Here is a 13,566-nt window from a genome sequence, read left to right as displayed (position 1 = left end):
AAATGAAGAAGATGATCATCTTTCCAGATGAAGATGAGATCGTTGTCTTCATCTGAGAAGATGAAGAGCTTTGTCTTTGACTTTCTAAGTTAGATCTCAATTGACCGATATTCCAAAGGAGAAAAGAGAGACAACTGGAGCATGGTGATACCTTTGGAAAGCTTTGTCGTTAGATTTGGCATCGAAGATTGAAAGCTAAACCCTATGAGAGGAATGTTATTTTTTAAAACTTGATTTAAGAGAAAAAGATTAGTTTTTAGGGGTTGAAAAGGGTTGAAGAGATAAAATTTTAAGAGGTTAGAGTTTCATTAATTTTAACGGTTTAAAGGTAGGTAAACAAGGTTTTTAAAATTAACAGGGAACTTTTTGATAATAGCATGGGTGAAAAATAGTCCTTTGGCCTTTATCGCCCGTTCTTTGATCAAACTCTGAAGTCTTCTTTCCGGACCCTCCCTCTGTCTCCTGTCCTGTCTATCGACTCCAATTCTCTCTCTCCTTACCGAAACCAAAAAGATGATCTCACGCTGCACGTATTATTCTAATTCCATTTCATTCTCATCGTCCTTCCTTTCTTTTTCTTCTTCTTCAACCTCTCTATTTCCTCCTCTTCCTTCTTTCCCTCTCTCCATCACTTCCAGGTGAATACCTCACTCATTATGATTAACTAATCACGCGGTCAAGTATTGGCCCCCCTCACCTCAAGTTTCACTTATTTACTAGTTTATTTTGATTTTATTGCTCACAGCAAAAAAAAAAAAAAGAAGGTAGAATTCGACAATAGTGATAATCTTTCATTTCGCATATCCGCGTTTGTCCAATCTACTCTGTAATTCTTCTAATCTCTTACGCAGGTTCAAAATGTCGTCAGATTCTCTGCCTCCTCTCCCTGAAAACCGAATCGTCGTGCGTCTCTCTCTCTCTCTCTGTGTTTTCTGTACTAAAATTTATGTAGAAGCTAGGGATGAAGCGGTGGCGTGTGTTGTTAACAGGTAGGATGCGGTGGCGTGGGATTGGATTACTTGGCTGCAGTGGCTTCCTATCCTAATCCTGACGATAAAATCCGAAGTACAAGCTTGAAGGTACATCCTCTCGTATTGCAGTCTGTGTGCTTGTTGTAAAGTATAACTAGTGTTTGGTTTCTTTAGTTTCAAGGTGGGGGAAATGCAGGCAACGCTTTAACTTGCACGGCTCGTTTGGGCTTAAATCCCAGGATAATTTCCAAGGTATTTTGTTTTGACTTTTGAACTGCAACTCTGTATAAACAGCAGTTCAAATCTTCAATGTCTTTACATTTCTGTTTGTTTTATGTTGCAATTAATATGACCAGATAGCCGATGACCCGCAAGGCAAGAGTATTTTGGAGGAGTTTGGAGCTGATGGGGTCGATACTTCTTTTCTAGTGGTAATTTTCAGATTATGTACTTTTTACAATCTTCACAAAACATTGGTCTATTCCACTTAAATAAATTAACTACTCTTTAAAGTGCCTTAAAATAATTGATCTATTTAAAGTAAATTATCCCGTTAATTTTTATTTATATTTTCTTATGTTCAGGTTTCTAAGGAGGGTAATTCACCATTTACCTATGTAATTGTGGACAACCAAACGTGAGGAACTTTTAAACTCCTTGAAATTGTATCTTATTGCAAAATATAAATTCTTAAACAGGAAAAAGTTTCATTCAACTTTGTTTTTGAGTTTTATGGATGTCACCTAAGGGATTTTTTTTTTCGTTACATTGTTTTTGAGAATTACTTGTAGTTATGATTTGCTTTGATTGAGTTCAGTGATATACCAAGGTTTTCTTTTGGTGATAAAATTGTGGGAGGAGTTGATCATCCTATTAGTCTATTTTCACTTCTGGAAACAAAATGTTGTTAGGATTTGGAACCAAATTGAAATTTCTGCCTTGATTTGGAAGGGGAACTTCTCAGTGACACTGGAATGAACTTATTCTCTTTAAGTGCAAGCTGTAGAGGTCAATATATTATTATTATTGTTATAATAATAATATAAGACATCTCTAGCTCTTTGGGAAATTCTTTTTACTGCCTGTCCAAGTAGACTGTAATTGATGCATAGGTCCATCATATGCTGCACTGTATAATGACCACGCCCAATGCTAGTGATCTAGTGCATGCTTGAGAGTGCTAGCAGGGCATTTTCATTTATATTGTCTCAACAGAGTCATAGGACAACTTAATATTTCATGATGAGTAATTTAACCTTAATTTAAAGGAATTGTCTAACATCAAATAGGTTGTTTGGAAGTCACTTTTTCTAGTTTAACTGTTAGTAATTATTTCAGGAAAACTCGAACTTGTATACACACTCCTGGATATCCTCCCTTGATACCAGAAGATTTTCCACAATCAACCATGTCAGCTGCATTGGATAGAGCAAGGATTGCTTATTTTGATGCAAGGTTGCCTGAAACTGCTATACTTATTGCACAAGAGGTAATTGTTATTATGTTTGGTGACATTAGTGCTTGTAGTAAAGTTTTAGGGGTTTAGGGTCCAGGTACCTTACTATAAAACAGGGAACCAGAACTGGAACCGACCAGGAGATGTTCCTACCTGGTCAGTTCTGGTTCCGGTTTCTCCTGGTACCGTTTACCCTTATTTAAAAAAAAATTACAGGCTTCAACTTCAACATCTTACTCCACCTATTTCACAAAATTTCTCCCTCAGAAGTTTCAAATTTCAGTCACTTTCTACATGTCCCACCCCAAAGCTTGCTTATTTCGAAAAGAGAATAAACTTGGCAGGAAGTATTGAAGACAAACAACCTGTTGAACTGTTGGATTTGATTGGCCGATTTGGCCATCAGTTGGCCAGATTGCCATGGCTAAAGCCTCTTGGCCTTCAAATAAAGAAGAGGGAGGGGAGGAAAAAAGAAGGAAGAGGAAGAAGTGAAGAAGAAAAGAGAAAAAAAAGACAAGAGAAAAGAACAGAAGGGAAGAAAGAGACAAAATCAAGAGAAGAGGAAATAATAAAGTTGTAAAAGAACTGAAAAGAAGAAAAAGAAAATTATGTGTTTATAATCAACTGACCAAGTACCTTAACTTTGATTTGGATCTGGTTTTCAGGTCGGTTCCGATTCCTTAGGGGGTGAAACCAAAATTGGAACCGGTCAGTTTCACAAAAATTGAAACGGAAACCTACTCGAGGTAGACTAATTCCGGGTAGGAACCAAAATCGAAAGCCAGATACCTGGCAGTTCCAGTTCCCGTCAGCTATTTTGCTCACCCCTAAAGTGTATTGCTGGCTGAAGTTTATGATGATTATGGGTGGTTAATTTATTTATGAGATATCAAACGGAGCAAAAACAAGACAAATGTTTTGAAATGATTCCATGTCTTTTTCTTTTAATATTACAATGACCCAAGCTTGTCAGAATGACTGCATGAATTGTAGAATTTACATACGTACTTTCTGTTTATGGGTAATTTTGGCGATTCCTGATTTACTTTGTACAAGAATTATGAATGCTAACTAATGGGAACTAAATAGCTGTTATTGGATTCTTCCAGCACAGGCTGCTTGCAGGAACATACCTATTTTACTTGATGCAGAACGGAAAAGAGAAAGGTTGGATGATTTTCTGAAATTGACCAATTATGCTGTATGCTCAGCAAAATTTCCTCAGGCAAGTTTACTGTGTAATGAAATGTTGTTGGTGGTTGAGTTAGTCTGCCTCAATAAGAAATGTCAACAATCTAAAATTTGTTTTGAGTGTTTCAGTGATGAAATCATTCTTTCAAATCAATCCCTTATTTTAAAAAAAAAAAAGACACGAGAATATCAATGATTGAAGAAATAATTACAGAAGAGTAATTAAACTTAATTACAGTCTATGTGGCTCTTTGTGATTTACTTGTATCCCTGAATTATTTTCCTTTTGTAAATATTTCACTGCAACTTTCACTCATGGGCATAACTTGCTTGTGTTATCAATATGTACTGGTCCTATGATTCCAATGTTTCAATGTTGCTATAGGAAACAAATTACATGCATGAAAACCAATTATAGTTGTTACACTATTAAATTTTGAACTCAATGTTTAGTAATTTCGCTTCTAGTATTCTATATCTACTCTGTGTGGCAAGCTAACTTTAGAAATAGAAACTGGTTTTTCAATTCCTCAGTGGTTAATGTATTATCTATCTGATGTAGTTGTTTAATTTTTGGTTTAGAGATAATTTGCATGGGAAACCTTGTATACTTTTCATGTGATAGGTGTGGACTGAGGCACCATCTGTTCCAAGTGCACTTGTTTCCATGCTTTTGAGATTGCCAAATTTAAAATTTGTCATCGTAACGTTGGGTGAAAATGGATGCATAATGCTTGAGAGAAGCAAAAATGGTGAGTATTTAAATGCCCAGTTTTTTTTTTTTTTTTTTGTGGTGTGGGGGATTTGTAAGCATAGTGTTGGAAACTGTGCTAAAGTGACCCCGCTTAGTCCACTTATTTGAAAAAAAAAAATATATATATACAGATTTTCATTGTTACAGTTTCTGTAGAGGGTGCCGAGTTGGAAGAAGTTGATGTGGAGAGCTTATTGGAATCTCTGAACCAGAGAAAGGATGAGAGTGTAGCCTACCCAACATGTGTATCATCGGTATTGTGCTTCTAACAAACTTCTGTGTGTGATCCTTTCTTATTGCTTCATAATATGGGAAGAAACCCAGTGCAGTAAATTTGAGCTGCAGCCTTTACACGTGTGAACTATCGTGAACAAAATTTTCCTTTTAGTTTCTCTTACAACTGTAAACAAGGAAAACACTGAGCTTGGAATATATTATTGTGTTTCTTTTCCCTTTAAATTCTTCCAGTTGGAGATGAAATTGAGAGCAGATGGGATAGGAACTGTAAGCGGGAGGTTATTTGTTGGAACAGCTGAGAAGATTCCACCGTCAGAGCTTATTGATACTACTGGCGCTGGGGATGCATTTATTGGGGCAGTTCTTTACGGTAAGTTAACCATTCCATCCAAAATGTTAATCTACCTAAGATTCCAGTGTGTCCATATATTTTTTCATCCTCTACAAACCTTTCTGTCACTTCATTGGTTTATATTGTCATTTGAATAACTGTTTAATCATAACATAATATTGTTATGCCTCTCTGCTTCCAAGGATGGTATATTGCTGAAAGATGAGATTGATCATAGCAATCAGTTGATCTCAATTTTTTTTTTTTTTTAAATTTCTTTTGTTTCATATTAATTAGGATAGCACCGTTATTTCCATGTAGGTGTAAAGGTTTTTCATATTTGTCCTAAAAATTTACTGCATGGTTTTGTGGTTTAACTCTCAGATGTTAAAACCATCTTTTGTAACTTACAATTCAACTGACCTATTTGTCATCTCTAGAACCTGTTGGGGGTTGGTTTTACATATCTTTTGATTCACGAGGACAAATGATACAAATTTGTTTGTTGTTTTTGTAGCCATCTGTGCCAGCATGCCTTCAGAAAAAATGTTGCCATTTGCTGCTCAAGTGGTATGTAGACTTACTAAAACAGTGAAATTTCTTTAAGGCAATCAAATCAATGCAACATGAATTTGTTTTTGATTGCAGGCGGCTCTTGGCTGTAGGGCTCTGGGAGCTCGAACTGGTCTTCCACATAGGTCAGACCCACGGTTGGCGTCTTATTTTTAGTAGGATGAGTGGTTATTTTATCAAGCGTAGCTTTTGATCACTGCATTGACTAGCCACTCATAACTCCTTTGGCTGTTGGCTGTGTGAGCACAGCATGCAAGGAAATCTACCACAGCTGCCTAAGAAAAAGGTTTTAATTTATTTAGCGCTCGTAGTATCATTGAATCTTATTTGATAGTTTATAATTGCTAAAGTATTATAATAAGTAAATTATGGTTGTAATAGAAATTCTCAACCTTTGATTCATTATGGTTTTATGAACATAAAAGCTAGTTATTTTTTTAAGTGGGGCATTTAAATGCATGGATTAAATTACTTCTGTATTCTGAATTCCTTCAAACGTCCTAGATTCTTAAATTATTATGTTCATCGTTCAAATTGGCTTTAATAACGAAATATGCTGTTACTGTCATTTCGAAAACAGACATGTAACTTCCTGTGTCCCCTTTGAAAAGTAGCCAATATGTGAGATTCTCTTGGTATTGATCTAATTGACATAATCGCTGATGGCTTTCTTCTCGTACTACACAGACCTAGTTAAACTTGATTAACAAACATGGTGACCATCAAATTGCTCACCTGATTACAGAAGCAAAAGTTGACTCGGGGCCCTCGAATACAACACATGCCAATAAGGCTACAGCAACGCCCAGTGAGAAAGCAAACCTTCCTAACAGAACTATTGCAGACAACCATTAAGAAAATATGGGAAAAATCCAAATCCACTAAAATTCATGAGGAAACTGAGACATAATTTTAAGGTTTGGGATTCACTAAGAAAAAAGATTAGCCTGCATCTGTTACTCTGTACAGATTCATTCATCCAATACACTTTGTACACTTCATTTCATATAAGTAGTGCACTAGAATAGGTCCTATGACAAAGTGTAAGCCCAACCTAAGCACATAATTATATTCAACTTCTTTTGCAAAGTAATAGCTATAATTGGCTATACATGTGCCAGACCATTGAAAGAGGTTTCAAAATCAAATAAGAGCATACCTGCATCAACCAAATGTGCAGGTCCATATGCTTCTGGCACCTGCACTGCACGATTTTCTTGAAACCAGATATCATCAAATTCATGGTCACTGTAATGGAATTTGGCACCTCCATTACAATGCGAATTGAAGTCCTGGAAAGGTAATGGCTCATTTGTAGACCCTGTTCTATGGAGATGACAATTTTCAATTGGAGGTTGTTGATTGCTTCCAATGACGTTTACCCATGGGTCACAATCAGAAAGGTCAAGATTTGGACCTTTCGTATTTTCTCTTTGATTGCCAAGCTCACCAGTAATCAAGTCATTATTTGATTGAGAACTATGCTCAGCATATCCAAGGGGTTGAGGAACAGGTTCACTGCTTACTTGAGGTTCAGGAATAGGCTGGCTGTCTATTCGCAGTTGAGGAATTGGTTGGCTATATATCAGTTGTTGAGACATAGGCTGGCTGTATAGTTGAGGTTCTGGAATTGTCTGACTGTACACTAGGGATTGGGAGGGCACTGTACTCACAAAGACACTTCCTGTGCCAGTCTCGGAGCCCTTCTGATATGTACATGAATCCTGACTCATGTTGGGGACCCACTGCATGTTAATCCCATCAGTAGGTTTGGCCTGGGTAACAGGTGTGCATGTAACTTGTGATGCATAAGGGCCTCTGCTGTTGTTTGAGGAGCCATAAACAGTCTGATTCATTGTGGAGGCACCTCCAGCAATCCCAGGTCTTCTAAACATTCCCAAGTTACCACCATTAAGACCTCTGTCCCTGCGGATGACATTATTGCGTACCCTAAGCAATGGTGATTGTTGAGAAACCATGCGTGTCTGTAACCGGTTTTTGGCAACAACTGGCCCTAGCAGTCGGCTTCTACTCTGACTTATGATGTTTGGAATGTTCAATCTGTTTGAAGAGGAGCAAGTACGGACTATGCCTGGCCTGGAGAGCTGATTCTGTGGTACACAATTGGATGCCAATTGAATAATATCACGAGGTGGGATTCGGTTAAGGTGTGAAAATGTTGTCGATAGAGAAGCGTCTGGAACTTTCACTGGTACAGGAGTATCTTTCTGAAGCCTAAAATTTTTCCGCAGAGATTTCCAGAACTCTTGCTTCTCAGTAGCATGACAATGATCCATGTCACAAACACCAGAACCCCAATGAGCACATGGAGCAACTGAGTCACAGACATAACAATGACACTGCATTTCAGCAAGGAAAGAGCATAAATAAACACCATAAAATGTCAACCACTGGGCATCTGCCAATATTTCAGAGAAAAAAGAAAACCATAAAATTTACCTGGTCGCAATGCAATTCATGTGCAGTAGAACTGAAAGGAAATTTAACACAATGATGTCGTGGATGAGGGAAGTCTCTGCATGCAATCTACAATCACAATGAAGACAGAACAACCATTTTTGTCAGAAATATGAAGCTACATCTCCCAATAAAAATTATATCGGAGAAATTGATAATGTGATGTGACTTAACAAGGTCATCCATGAGCAAAAAAGTAAAACGAAACGTTTTAACATCAAGTCAAGATAAGCAGTGAATGCAGAATAGCTCAACAGCAAATGTATTTAAGGTACTGGGGCCCAGACAATTCCATAGTTTGAGAAATCTCAAAGATAGTTTAATGCTCTTTAGGAATCCAAAATGCTCTAGGAAATCATACATCATATCGTAGACAAATTTTCTTTCAAGTTTCAGGAGTTAGTCATCTTTTTGGGCATTGGACATTGAAATTGCAGTTCTCTTAGACTATATCCAGTGAACAAAGAAAACTGAAAGGTAGTGCTGAGTGCATATCAGTAACCACCCCCCCCACCCCAAAATAAAAAAAAAGGTCAAGCACCATCTAGAGGACAGCAATAAATCCGACAAGCGTTTGGGAATTATATTTACAAGAAACAAAAAGTCCACTTACTCTCAATGGACCATATGATCTAGATTCCAAAGGTTCACCCTTTCAGATTGCCTTGTTGCTGAAGAAAAGTTCATGTATAAGTGGACAAAACTAAGCCAATTATACCAAATCATAGGATATGAATCAGTAAACATTCTGCAAGAAACTGGAAGCTGGCCTACAACAAGACCTGAATTCATTTTCAAGCTCATTAACCCTGTTTTTAGATTTACAATGGCCAGCCCCAAAATGTAAATCCAACAAGAATTACACTCATCCCAGAGGCTTCTAAACCAAAAATAAACTCTAAATACATCAAACCATCAACACCTATCTGAAATCAACATATACCAAATAACTGTAATATAGTAACCACCACCAAAAAATCATAAACCTAAAGCAAAGCTTAACCATCAACTGCCATCCCAAAAAAATAAAAACGTAATTCAGAAATTCAAGTTTCTTGACGCTATTTTCCATTGCCAATGACTTTTTCTCTTTAATTTACAACAGAATTCAATAAAAAAAAATCAATTAAACATAAAATTAACAAAAAATAAAACACAGCTGAATCTATACAGACCTGTCCCTTTTCTCTCACTACAACCAAATCATCTTCCTCTCCATCTCCATCACCCTCCCCCTCACCCTCACTCGCCTTATTATTATCAGCCGATACGGGTTTGTCCGGGTCAGCGTCTAAAACGACACAATCGTCGTCGTCTTCATCATTGACCGTTGATTTGGAAGACTTTGACTTGATCTCACCCAGCACTACCACCTCATCAGAATCGTCTACGTCATCACAAAGAAGCTGGGATAACCAGCTATAGGCGTCCCCTTCTGGCTCATCAAAGGCCTTCTCTTCATCGGAACTTATATCCAAAACCACGTGACTCTCGCCCATAATTAGAATAGAAATGAAATAAAGAAATTAGGGTTCCTCTTTCTGTTTTCTCATAAAAAAATTAAAACTTTCAATTTGCTTAATTAGATTGATAAATAATTGGGCAGATATATAAAAAAAACAAGGAAAAAAAAGAGACAATAAGTGTTGGAATCCATTACAAAAATTAGAAAAAAGGAGATTTTTTTCACAGAGCTAAATTAGATGGGGGAAAGGGAGGAAACTTCTTCCCCTGTAAAAAAAGAAAAAAAGAAAATTAGGGTTTTCAGGTGGGAAAAGCAGGAAAAGCGTAATAAGAGGGTTTATCGATTGAAGAATAAACAAAGGGAGAGGTTTTTAGAAAAGAACGAAGGTGGGAGAGAGTGTGTTCGCGTTGTGACTCTAGCGAGGGAGAAGTGTAAGCGAAGTAATCAACGAAAGGAAGGATATAATTGGAAATAAGGAAAATAAAGAGAGGCAATTTAGGAATGAAAAAGGGTAGGGTGGTGAGTGATGCAGGTGATGCAATATGATTGGACGTAGGCACATAGAAATTCAACTAAAACAATACCCAGTGCAATTGACATGTATATTTTATGATTATCGTTTCCTTTCCTAGTGTAATAATTTAAAACGATACAACCTGTTTATACTTCTTCTCAAAATAAAATAAAATAAACCTATTAATAAATTAAAACGAGAAATACCAGTTTGTTTGTCAAGTCAAATGCTGTCATTTTCTGATGAAATTACCTATATTTTATAAGTAATTCTATAGACATTTATTTTAAATATATAAATAATTTTTTATATAAATAAATAAATAAATATATATAATTATATGATTAGATAATATTTTATTTTTAATTTAAAATTATTTAATTATATTATAATATATAAACTATATATATATATATATATTTAAAATAAATTTATATAATTTTATTGTTATTTTACTCAAGTTTTAGTAAATTTGATGGATTAGATTAGATGAGATGGATCTGAGGAGGGCCAATGTTGGGCTGAACACGAAACTCGTAATGGGTTTGTCAACATTATTTAAAAGATCAATACATCTCTAAATTGTAGCAATTGCAATGAAAATACCTTATCATCCCTCGTTTATGCATTCTACTTTCACATCTCGTCTATACTATTCCATATTCAATGGCAAAACTACTGCCTCTTTAAAGAAATATAAACCATCTCTCCAACTTCAAAGGACTCTTTACCTGCTTTTGGAGTGATTCATAATGAGTTTACTAATAATCAAAACTCTTAAAATCACATGGGGTAGATTATTCAAAACAATTAAATTAAACCTTCACCGCATTGGACTGGGGAATTATGAATATATTTTTCCATTTCCTGATATGAACTTAGCATCATGAAGATGAGGCCAGGGAACCATCTTCAGCTAGTAATCGCTTCTCTTCCTCCTCAAGTCTTTGCAACCACTTTAATCCAAGATCACATCCCGCTCTTGCCGCAACCTCAAACTGTTCTTTTGCCATCTCTACTGGATTCATCAAGGGGCTCTGCGCATTAATCCTTGCTCTTTTTACAGCAGAACTCTTCTTTGAATCAAACTTTGTCAAGGATTCTGGAACTTGCACTCCTGAGGCATGACAATAACACCAATGAGGGATACCCAAAATGGGAACAGACCATACAGATCAGTTACGTTCTACGATTTCCAAGGAAAATGACTCTTTTTTCCGTACAAGTGATCTTCTAGGAAGGAACTAAAACATACCCAGCACAGGCCACATCCATAAATTGGATCTTGTGAACTTAGATCAATCATGTGCCATTCACAAATCATATATGTATTTTCAAGGAGTGATAAAGATTCTTATTTTTCTCAAATTTAGGATATCCAATGTGAATTATAAATCATAACTTATAAAATCACCAATAAGCTTAAAAATATTTTGGGAAAGCATAAGTTAGATGTCCAATGCTAAGAAGCTAAGAAAAACCTAACCTCTTAGAAGGAGAGATCCATATGCTATAGCAGCACCAGCATGTCCCTGCATACATTTGAAGAGGAGAAATGAGATTTGTACTGAATAATATTCCCAAACACCATTCAAAATTCTTTAACATTTTGCACCAGGCATGCTCTGTGTTTTGGCAATGCTGCTGTTAAACTTGCATGTCCAAACAAATGTATGACACAGGGTAGTGCCACACCATGGCAAGCCCCAACCAAGGCATGACATGGGTCAGGGCATGTTAAAACATAGTGTATCAAGCACAGTTTAACAACATCCAATAATAATTGTGATATGTCAAGTATTAAGAATAACTTTACCTTTTCTGATGCCCTATGGAAACACCATAATGCTGAGGCAATATCTTTCTTCAAACAGTCTCCTGTCAAATATACTGCACCCAAAAGGTATAAAGCACCTGGATGCAACTAAAATATAACAGTTCTATAAGATTTTGAGACATTCTTATATGATAATATGCATCAGCTACAGGGGACATACCTGGTCAACGGCCTTCTCTATATAATAGAAAGCTTGTTGATCTGATTGGACATAATCATTCTATCAATAGAAAAGAGGCCACTATTACTTTCTAATATCTTATAAATGCATCAGAAAATATATTACCATCGAGATGGGGAATGAAGAATCTAACCTCTCGTCTCAAGTGACAACCTAATTCATATTGGGCATCTGGATCACCCATATTAGCAGCTTCTACCAGTAATGCAGCTCCTCTATCATAGGAAAAAGTAGAAACGTTATCAATCATTTAAGCATGCATGACTTTGTAATTTACCAGGAAGTATGTATGTCTTTTAAATGACATTATCTTAATAATATTGCGTTATGGCATTCAATTCCAAATTTCTCACTGAGAAAAAATAAACAGCCAAAGAAAATAGTGTTTAAATAGTTTTGAATTCTAATGGTAGGCCATTGAGACACCAAAAAGAATGCACTTACATGGCTTTACATGCCCCAGGAACATGATACTTCAAATGCAATTTTGATAACCAATACCGGGCATGCGTATTTGAGTTGTCCACCTCCAGAGCCAACTCAAAATTCTCCTTTGCCGTCTGAAATCGAAAGTATCAAAACTAAAAATTAAAAAGCAGGCCAAAAATCTGGACATAAATGACATAGAAGCGGTTAGCAATACCTTGAGAAGAGGGATAAGGCGCCGATCTTTGAGTTCACAGTAATCGATAACTCTGTCAACTTCTTTCAACGCACTCCATCCTTTAGCTATCAACTCCATGGCCTTCTTGTTTCTGCTGTGCAGCCATCTCTGAGAAGCAATGCCACAAAAGCCTAATTAATTGAATGGGAGGATGAAGGAAGATTGAGAAGGCGGAAATGGCTTACCTGTTGCTGCAGTTGATTGGATTGTACAAGACGGAGAGCGGCGGATTTTAGGGTAAACATTCTGAAAATTTGTTCGTGAGGTCTAGTGACCAACTGAGTAAAATCGGGTGCAACCTGATTTAAACCGTATTAACAAATGGGTAATGTTAAGCTTCCATGACGGCAATGTTAACTCAAAATTAGAAAATAAAATTAGAAACAATACAAAAAATTACAACAAGAGATTTTTTTTTTCACAAAGCTAAATTAAAAGGGGGAAGAAACTTTCCCAATAAAAATAATCAAAATTAGGGTTTCCAGGTGGGAAAATCGTAATGAGAGGGTTTATGGATTGAAAAGAAAAAGAGGGAGAGGTTTTTATAAAGAAGGGGTAAGAGAGTGTGTCTGTGTTGTGACAGTAGAAGGAAAAACCAAATGGTTCAAATCTGCACCCAAAAAAGAAATTGATGCAATCAAAACTAGAAAAACAGAAAGCAAGTCTGCATACCTTGATTACCCGAATGAAATATCCCAAATTCTAACCAAAACTTTCGGGATTACCACAAAGAGAGAGATAAGTTGGTGCTGAAGGGAAACCGGGAGGGAAGTAGTCTGCGGATATTTTAACCTTGAAAAGAAATACTTCTATGGGCTGTGTAACAATTTGGGCTGAAAAGCTGTATCAATTTTTTTTTTAAACTGAGAGTAGGCCCAGAAGCCCAGCTCTGCCCCTGGAATTGGTGGTGCATG

At 36.5% G+C, this 13,566-nt stretch overlaps 3 protein-coding genes across 7 annotated transcripts; 1 reads left to right on the top strand and 2 right to left on the bottom strand.

Moving 5' to 3' along the window:
- Nucleotides 1-425: 425 nt before the first annotated feature.
- LOC123216187 (ribokinase-like) lies at nucleotides 426-5,954 on the top strand. Of its 5 annotated transcripts, none has more exons than XM_044636573.1 (13): nucleotides 426-638; nucleotides 852-903; nucleotides 990-1,079; nucleotides 1,146-1,223; nucleotides 1,328-1,402; nucleotides 1,556-1,608; nucleotides 2,310-2,460; nucleotides 3,542-3,652; nucleotides 4,244-4,370; nucleotides 4,529-4,626; nucleotides 4,841-4,979; nucleotides 5,458-5,510; nucleotides 5,589-5,954. In XM_044636573.1, exons 1-13 carry the CDS (start codon nucleotides 514-516, stop codon nucleotides 5,667-5,669), a joined length of 1,233 nt encoding a protein of 410 aa, XP_044492508.1. In that variant the 5' UTR covers nucleotides 426-513; the 3' UTR covers nucleotides 5,670-5,954. The 5 variants fall into 5 exon arrangements, with proteins under 5 accessions (XP_044492508.1, XP_044492507.1, XP_044492511.1 ...); XM_044636572.1 differs by having other exon boundaries at nucleotides 427-638; nucleotides 4,520-4,626; XM_044636576.1 differs by having other exon boundaries at nucleotides 504-675; nucleotides 4,520-4,626.
- A 421-nt stretch (nucleotides 5,955-6,375) lies between these two features.
- LOC123216186 lies at nucleotides 6,376-9,895 on the bottom strand. The gene is made up of 3 exons (XM_044636571.1): nucleotides 9,167-9,895; nucleotides 7,974-8,060; nucleotides 6,376-7,873 (listed from the first exon to the last, which is right to left on the bottom strand). Exons 1-3 carry the CDS (start codon nucleotides 9,488-9,490, stop codon nucleotides 6,620-6,622), a joined length of 1,665 nt encoding a protein of 554 aa, XP_044492506.1. The 5' UTR covers nucleotides 9,491-9,895; the 3' UTR covers nucleotides 6,376-6,619.
- Nucleotides 9,896-10,486: 591 nt separating this feature from the next.
- Nucleotides 10,487-13,476, bottom strand: LOC123215627. The gene is made up of 9 exons (XM_044635813.1): nucleotides 13,325-13,476; nucleotides 12,838-12,951; nucleotides 12,632-12,760; nucleotides 12,433-12,548; nucleotides 12,122-12,203; nucleotides 11,968-12,027; nucleotides 11,787-11,894; nucleotides 11,457-11,502; nucleotides 10,487-11,087 (listed from the first exon to the last, which is right to left on the bottom strand). The coding sequence occupies exons 2-9, from the start codon at nucleotides 12,895-12,897 to the stop codon at nucleotides 10,855-10,857; spliced, it is 834 nt and encodes a 277-aa protein (XP_044491748.1). The 5' UTR covers nucleotides 12,898-12,951; nucleotides 13,325-13,476; the 3' UTR covers nucleotides 10,487-10,854.
- Between the last annotated feature and the right edge of the window lie 90 nt (nucleotides 13,477-13,566).

Source organism: Mangifera indica, chromosome 5, assembly GCF_011075055.1.
Source record: "Mangifera indica cultivar Alphonso chromosome 5, CATAS_Mindica_2.1, whole genome shotgun sequence".
NCBI lineage: Eukaryota > Viridiplantae > Streptophyta > Magnoliopsida > Sapindales > Anacardiaceae > Mangifera > Mangifera indica.
Note: the sequence above shows the minus strand (reverse complement) of the source record. Positions and strands in the feature narration are given on the sequence as shown.

What these genes read in the sequence shown, in the direction of transcription:
- LOC123216187 (XM_044636572.1), top strand. Translation starts at nt 514, where the DNA reads ATGATCTCACGCTGCACGTATTATTCTAATTCCATTTCATTCTCATCG. An exon ending in TCCGAAGTACAAGCTTGAAG is followed by an intron (nt 1,080 to 1,145) that starts GTACATCCTCTC and finishes TGGTTTCTTTAG; the next exon opens with TTTCAAGGTGGGGGAAATGC. An exon ending in ATCCCAGGATAATTTCCAAG is followed by an intron (nt 1,224 to 1,327) that starts GTATTTTGTTTT and finishes TAATATGACCAG; the next exon opens with ATAGCCGATGACCCGCAAGG.
- LOC123216186 (XM_044636571.1), bottom strand. Translation starts at nt 9,490, where the DNA reads ATGGGCGAGAGTCACGTGGTTTTGGATATAAGTTCCGATGAAGAGAAG. An exon ending in TAGTGAGAGAAAAGGGACAG is followed by an intron (nt 8,061 to 9,166) that starts GTCTGTATAGAT and finishes TTGTGATTGTAG; the next exon opens with ATTGCATGCAGAGACTTCCC. An exon ending in ATGAATTGCATTGCGACCAG is followed by an intron (nt 7,874 to 7,973) that starts GTAAATTTTATG and finishes GCTGAAATGCAG; the next exon opens with TGTCATTGTTATGTCTGTGA.
- LOC123215627 (XM_044635813.1), bottom strand. Translation starts at nt 12,897, where the DNA reads ATGTTTACCCTAAAATCCGCCGCTCTCCGTCTTGTACAATCCAATCAA. An exon ending in CCAATCAACTGCAGCAACAG is followed by an intron (nt 12,761 to 12,837) that starts GTAAGCCATTTC and finishes ATTGCTTCTCAG; the next exon opens with AGATGGCTGCACAGCAGAAA. An exon ending in CCTGGGGCATGTAAAGCCAT is followed by an intron (nt 12,204 to 12,432) that starts GTAAGTGCATTC and finishes TTCCTATGATAG; the next exon opens with AGGAGCTGCATTACTGGTAG.